This window comes from Thamnophis elegans, chromosome 11, assembly GCF_009769535.1.
Source record: "Thamnophis elegans isolate rThaEle1 chromosome 11, rThaEle1.pri, whole genome shotgun sequence".
Classification (NCBI taxonomy): Eukaryota; Metazoa; Chordata; class Lepidosauria; order Squamata; family Colubridae; genus Thamnophis; species Thamnophis elegans.
Window position 1 is genome coordinate 44,361,442 of NC_045551.1, and position 7,645 is coordinate 44,369,086.

General features: G+C 47.3%; 1 protein-coding gene across 1 annotated transcript; it reads left to right on the top strand.

Annotated features, from left to right (window-relative positions):
- Positions 1-238: 238 nt before the first annotated feature.
- On the top strand, positions 239-4,443 carry ZIC2 (Zic family member 2). The gene is made up of 3 exons (XM_032226255.1): positions 239-1,307; positions 3,433-3,596; positions 4,147-4,443. Exons 1-3 carry the CDS (start codon positions 239-241, stop codon positions 4,441-4,443), a joined length of 1,530 nt encoding a protein of 509 aa, XP_032082146.1.
- Positions 4,444-7,645: the final 3,202 nt, after the last annotated feature.

The window sequence follows — 7,645 nt, forward strand, 5'->3', positions numbered from 1 at the left end:
CTCTCTCTCTCTCTCTCTCTCGCCCCCTTCCTCTCCCCGGACTGCTCTTTGCCTTCAGGGCTGCCCTTCCCGCCTGCCGGCCGGCCGGCCCACCCCCGCATCAGCCGTTTCATAGCCTTCGGGTCGCCGCCTGCGCCTGGACCTCGCCTCGGCAGCTCCGTTCCTTCGTTCTTCCTTTCGCTCCTGCGGCAGCGGCGGCAGGCCAGAGCCCCGGACCTTGCAGGGGGGTTCGAGCGGCATGCTGCTAGATGCGGGGCCGCAGTTCCCCGCGCTGGGAGTGGGCACGTTCGCCCGGCACCCGCCCCCGTCGGCGGCGGAGATGCAAGAGCGCGAACTGAGCCTGCAGAACAGCTTCGTGGACTCGGCGGCGGCGGCGGCGGCGGCTCACCTGGGGGCCTTTAAGCTCAACGCGGCGGCAGCGGCGGCGGCTCACGAGCTCTCCCCGGGGCAAGGCTCGGCTTTCAGCTCGCAGGCGCCGGCTTACCCGCACGCCGCCCATGTCGGTTCCTACTCCGGGCCGCCTTTCAACTCCCCGCGGGACTTCTTGTTTCGGAGCAGAGGCTTCGGGGAGCCGACGGCGGGCGGCGGCGGACAGCACGGGCTTTTTGGGGCGGCGGCAGCGGCGGCCACCGGCAGCCTCCACCATCCTCACGCGGAGGCGCAGAGCCACCTGCTCTTCCCGGGCATCGGAGATCAGCATGGCGCTCCCGGTTCCCCCAACGTACTCAACGGGCAGATGCGCTTGGGCTTACCCGGAGAAGTCTTCGGTCGGTCGGATCAGTACCGGCAGGTGTCCAGTCCCCGAACTGATCCTTATTCGGCGGCCCAGCTGCACGGCCAATACGGCCCCATGAATATGAACATGGGCATGAACATGGCGGCACACCACGCTCACCACCCGCACGCCCACCCGCACGCCCACCACCATCACCACCACCACCACCACCACCCCGGGGCCTTCTTCCGCTACATGCGCCAGCAGTGCATCAAGCAGGAGCTGATCTGCAAGTGGATCGACCCGGAGCAGCTCAGCAGCCCCAAAAAGAGTTGCAATAAAACTTTCAGCACCATGCACGAGCTGGTCACCCACGTCTCCGTCGAGCACGTCGGGGGTCCTGAGCAGAGCAACCACATCTGCTTCTGGGAGGAGTGTCCGCGCGAAGGGAAGCCCTTCAAGGCCAAGTACAAGCTGGTCAACCACATCCGCGTGCACACGGGCGAGAAGCCTTTCCCCTGCCCCTTCCCGGGATGCGGCAAGGTCTTCGCCCGCTCCGAGAACCTCAAGATCCATAAAAGGACGCACACAGGTCAGTCGGAACGGAGGAGGAAGAAAGCGGGGAGGGTCGGAGGATGGATGGTGGCCGCGGGGAAGGCAGATCGGGGTTTGTTTGTTTTTTAATCTTTCTTTCCGGCTCAAACTCGAATAGAATGGTTTGCTTTCTTCCTTCGCCTCGATCCTCCGTCTACACGGACTATGGCTGGTAAACCCTTTAGTTTAGTTAATCCCTGTGTTTTTAATCAAATAGTATAGAGTTTTAATTTTTGGCATTTTTTTAAAAAAAGGAATATTTTTAAAGGTCCACGCGAGTCCCGCTACTGAGTTTTGCACTTCTCTATCGGAGTAAAACCATACGTGAATTTAAGTAAATCTAGTTAGGAACCAGGCATTTTCCTTGGAAGACCGAAGCACCGGCCACGCTAGAGCTGGAAATGCGGGTGGGGGCGTAAGGCGGCAAAAGCGAGCTGTACCCCTCCGTCCTTTTTGAGCGTAACAACAAAGAGAAACTCGGAGATTTCGAGGATTACTTGCACAATAAATATACAATTCCGAGGACGCTGACTTAGAAATCCATCTGATTTATTTCTGGATAAATATGTAGAGGTCTGGAAAGTTACCGAAATACGCGCATTAACTGCATTATCCAGGAGAATGAGTAAGATACGGCGCTGTAAAAACGAGCGTAGGGAACTGAAAGTAGATTCGCTTTTCTTCCCAAGTGAATTCTGTTTTACAGCAAGGCTCCCTCCTTTCGCAGAGCGATGCTGTTGCTTTTGATTTCATTTTAAGGGGATAAGAAATAAGCACTTTCTCATTCTCAGTCGCAGCCGTTGAAGCGGGTTTTTTTTTTTTGCATTATCTTGTTTATATTTTGCAAACAACTGCCGGAAATTTTAACGTTCAGGCTTAGGATCTTCTGATTTATAGGGCCAAAACTACCCGGGATTTTGCAGTTAAGTCCAAGCGATGAAATTAAAAGAGCGACAGTTTCCAAGGATTCCCCCCCCCCCCGGTCACATTTGAGTCCAGACTTTTTTCTCTCTCTTTTTTGCCTCCCCTCTTTTCTTTTCCCGTCCTTGAAAAAAAAAAGTCAAATATTTGAGCGATTTCCGGACATCAGTATTAACGAAGAGACCTCTCTGGGCCTTTCTGGTTGTGTTGTTGACGCGATAAGGACGAAGCGAGGTGCCAGACAGGTTTTAACGAGGTTTAACAAACCCGAGACGTTGATTTGCAGGGAGATGGCCGCGATTTGGCACTGAGCGGTTTGCCTTTAAGAAACAATTTACGTACTAATGGGATTTCTTGTGAAATTGCCCATCTCTCCCACCTCCGATTTAGAGGGAGGGGAGCGGAGGTTGTGGTGTTTGAATTCTCGCACCTACAAATTACTCGGAAATCTAGCAACAGGGTGAAAAAGGTCGAAGAATATTCCAAGAAAAGATTTTGGAGGTGTTTTATTCCATAGTCCTTTCCCAAATACCCTCCCCATTGCCACCCAACACCCCAGGCAGATCTACCAGGATTAACTTCCAATGTCCCTTCCATTGACGCAATTAATTTTTTTTTAAAAATACAGCACTTTTTCAGATCTTGGGTCGCCGTGCTGGTTAGTTTTATTAAATCTGGATTGACCTGAGAAGCTACTTTTGCTTCTAAGCTGTATCCCGAAATAGAAACAAGGCCGCATTCTCTCGCTTTCAGCGATGAATTTAGGATTCGAAACAATGGCCACAGGTTGTCTTTCACATGTGTGATATCTCTCCCTCTCTCCCCCCACTCTCTCTGTGTGTCTCTGTCTCTCTCTGTCTCTCTGTCTGTCTGTCTGTCGGAACTTTCTCAAATTTCCTGATTGTTTTACCTAAGTCCGCCATACTACACTGCCTTCTTTTACCCTTCGCCCCAGCTCGAGAAAGTATCCGAGATTTTCAAATTAAGGTGCTTAGAAATAAGGTGGCATTTGATCACTGAATCACTGTCTTCCTTTAGGCCTGTCCTATTCTGCTTTCTCTGCAGTCACTCACTCACCAAAGGTCTTTTTGTTCCTGAAAAAGGATTCCTTCAATAAACTGGCTGCCTCGGTGGGCTGATCTTTTTTTGTTTTTTTTGGCAGCGATTTATTTACCCCGGGCCGCTGTCCTCCTTTCTTACAGGGGAAAAGCCCTTCCAGTGTGAGTTCGAAGGCTGTGACAGGCGCTTTGCCAACAGCAGCGACCGGAAGAAGCACATGCACGTCCACACTTCGGACAAACCCTACTTGTGCAAAATGTGTGACAAATCTTACACCCACCCCAGCTCTCTGCGGAAACACATGAAGGTAACCCGTTGGCGCTGGCCTGGGAAGGGGGATTAGGAGGGACCCGAGAGCAAGTGCGAGGAGGAGGAGGAGCGGCCGAGGGATGGCCGAGGAGGCGGCCTGGGCTCTTGGGAAGCCAGAGACCCCTCCCCACAGGGAGACTTCGAGTTGAATCAGAAACGCCTGCTTTTTTTGTGTCACGATTTATGTAACTTTAGTTTGAGCAAGGCAGAATTGGGGTTCTCTATGCTGTCTGGGAGGAGGGAAATTGACCACCCCTTTTTAAGGAGGACTTTCGTGGGGACTCAGCCTTAACTCTCGGAAGTCTTCCCGTTTTAACTTCTTATCTACAACGGAGGGAAAATAGTATTAATTATTAGTGTAATAAAAATAGCGCCACTTGAACAGGCATCGACAAAACCATCAATTGTACAGGCAGTTTTTGGTTCAGTTTGCATCCAACCGTGCTAACTTACATTAAACATCTTTGGGAAGGACTCGATAGGTGGATGAAAATGCCAAATCCAGTCAAAAGAGCTAATAATAGTAATCGGTTTGCTTTGCTTTATAGGTCCATGAATCTTCCCCACAAGGCTCCGACTCCTCGCCTGCTGCCAGCTCTGGCTACGAATCCTCCACCCCTCCCGGTTTGGTGTCCCCCAGCACAGAGACCCAAAGTACGGCCGCCTCCAACTTGTCTCCGGCAGCTGCTGCGGCAGCCGCCGCCGCAGCAGCGGTGGCGGCGTCTGCAGTTCATCGGAGCAGTAGCAGCAGCGGCACGGGTGGCTCGGGCGGCGGCGGCGGCGGCGGCGGCGGCGGAGGGAGCCACAGTAGCCTCACCTCCAATTTCAACGAGTGGTACGTCTGAGGACGCCCAGTGCTGCTGCCACTCTTCCTGGATCCCTGGGGGCCAAGCAGTCGGAGTCCGTTTTGCAACTGTCTCTCATTCACTCTCTTTTTTCTCCTTTTGCTTGAATTCGAAAACATTCCGAAGCAGAGAGAAAGAGAAAGATTGAGAGAGAGAGAGAAATGCGGATAGGGACTCTTTAAAAAAACAACAAAAAAAGAGAGGAATAAGGAGGAGAGGAAGGAGAAGGAAGTCTTCAAAGCAGCAAAGGGTTCTCCCCACCCAGAGACAGCCGCTGCCTCCACACTTGCAAATATTCCGTATGCAGAGATTTGTCCTCCAAGCGCCTTGGAACAAAAGATCAGAGCTCGTCCATCTCTCCCAGTGTACATAGAAGAATCCAAGGTGGTAATCAACCTTTTCTTATTGTATAGAAATTGGTCCACTTTGTGAGCTATGGATTGCTTTTCCTTTATCATTTCCCACTCAGAGCTCTTTTTGCCTCTTGAGCATCCTTCTCTTTTCTCTTCTCTTCTCTTCTCTTCTCTTCACCTCTCCCCAGTTCTCGAATTCATCTATTTTAAAAGGGGAGAAGGGAAAAACATGAAAGCAAATGGTTTTTTTTTCTCTCCTGTAATTGTGGTATTGAATATTGTGTTCCCTTTTAAAGAGGCAACTTTGATTGTAAACTTCATTAAAATATAGATCTGAAAGATTTTTTTAAAAAGTGCCAAAGTCTCTATGTTGTTTTCAAAATGACCCAGATGAATTTTCCCCTTCTCCCAACACTTGTGAATGTATTTTCTGTTAGCTGGGTTTACATGTGATGTTTTAGTGCTTTTTGCTAGTTCCTGTTTGGAAATTTGTGGGGGTGGGGGTGGTAGGGAAAATAAACGTAGTGCTGTTAGGGATTTTTTTTCGTAATAACACCCTTCCTTGTGTAAATACCTATTGCCATATTTATCCATTTGTAATTAAATTATGGTATTAACTTGCTACAGAGGAAACAGTATTTATAAAAAAATGTTTCTTAACTATAAATATGTACAATTGTGAGCATAAACTGTTTCAGAATTTTTTATTTGGAGGTTTATGTGGTTTCATCATTTCTTGTGATTTTTTTGAGAGTAATGCATACAGAAATATAATAAAATGTGTTGAAACTGCAGTCCATGATATTTTTAATCCACATATATCTTTATCCTTATCCCAATAAATTAAAAGTGTTCATACTTGGTTAGAGTGAGACTCTTAAGTCGATTTTTAAAAACAATTAAAACCATAATTGTAGAAATTATACAAAAGAAATACTGCTAGTTTCTTTTTTAATTTTAAAACTCATTTTACAGTTCAGAAGCTCAAGTAGTATAACCCCTCCCCAGAATTGCAGGCTGAACTAGCAAATGTACATTTCCTGAGAGTAAGTTAGAATGAGCACAGAGTGTCTTACTACTCAATAGACACACATATGATTGTCTTGTGCAAAACTTGGAGAAAGGCCCCTGGGGTACCTTTGCAGTCTGAATGCCAGCTCAGCAGAAGACTTAACATGGGCTTCATTTTTCACCATTTGGAAATGGAGCTTAAAATGAACAGAAGTTTGAAGAATAACTTGTACCTTTTAACTGAAATGCTTCATTTGTTTCAGTTTTATACTTCCACTGGGCCCAAACTAATAATATCTGAACTACTAGGCTTTTGGTTTATATTAATGCATTTATTCTCTCTAAGAATACGCCTAACTTCTTGAAGTGGTGGGTTTTCTCTGTTGCTTTTTATATGTTTGCATGATAATTAATGTGTAATGAAGCTAAGAAGTTAGGCTGTTGGTTTATTTTTTAAAGAGAGTCATACATTCTGGCTATATCTCAGTAAAATTGAGGACTTCTTACATAATTCCAATAACAATTTCTTTTTCTTTTATTATTCTTTTTTTTTAATTACCTGCTGACTGTAAGTCAATATTTATTGTCGCTGGGGATATTAAGTGCATGCAATATACTGCAGGAGCACATGTTTAACTATAAGGGCCAAGAAGAATACTGACAGTGTATATGAATTAATATGCTAGAGCATATATAACTGTCTTCACGTTATCACTATAAAATATAAAATCCTGTTCTACGTGAGTGGAAATTTAAAGATGCCTCCCCCCCTTTCAAAAAAATATCCTAAATTCACTTCCGCTGCGATGCTAGGCTTTAGTGAGGCTGAATACATTTCGTCCTCCGATCTCAATGTGAAATCCTCACTCGGGGAAGCTTCTCCCCACCTCCCGAAGAATCTGGAGTGGAATTCGGGGTTGACCGCTTGAAATCTTCGAAAGCCCGGCCTTTCCTGCAACCCCACCCCCACTCCAAGTCAACCGCCTGGATACTGAAAGCAACCACGCACTTCCTTATTTTTTTCTAAGCCCTGCCGGCTCTCGTGATCCTGGCATGTGGTGACAGCTTCTCCACGCTGCCCAACAACTCGCAAAAGACGCGGCGAGTTGTTTCTTTCCGGTCCTCAGCTCCAGGTTGCTCGCAAAACAACGATCTCCGCCGTGGCAAGGAAGAGTTCGAGTCCTAGGCGGATCGATTGGCTTGAGTATAAAAAACCCACTTACTTCCACTTTACTTCCGTGCCGGCTTTTCGAAAGAAAGAAAGAAAGAAAGAAAGAAAGAAAGAAAGAGAAAGAAAGAAAGAAAAAAAGAAAGAAAGAAAGAAAGAAAGAAAGGATAGATAGATAGATAGATAGATAGATAGATAGATAGATAGATAGATAGATAGATAGATAGATAGATAGATAGATAGATAGATAGATGATAGATAGATATTGGTATCTGGGTGCTGTGTGGTCGGTCGAGGGAGAAACCCACAGTAGAAAGTGGAGGCCGGAGATAATTCACGCTCTCTTCCCCTTTCCCACCTCCTCTTCAGGTTGCCACCCTAATTTCATTCTCCCCTTGAGTCAGGGCTTCCTCCGCTCTTTACTCTCGGGCGCTGGGTCCATTTCTTCCCATTCATTCATTCATTCATTCATTCTCGATGTGAAACGCAACAAAACAAAACAATTGAAGCAATCCAACTACTATTAAAACCTCGCTCCTTCTCTTAATATTAGGAGGGCCACCATCCTCCTCTTCCTCCTTTCTTTGGTTTTATTAAAACCGTGAGCCCAGGACGCGGGTACTTAGGAGAACCGGCGCCCGCTTCTGGAGAAGCCGGGAGAGCCGGAGCC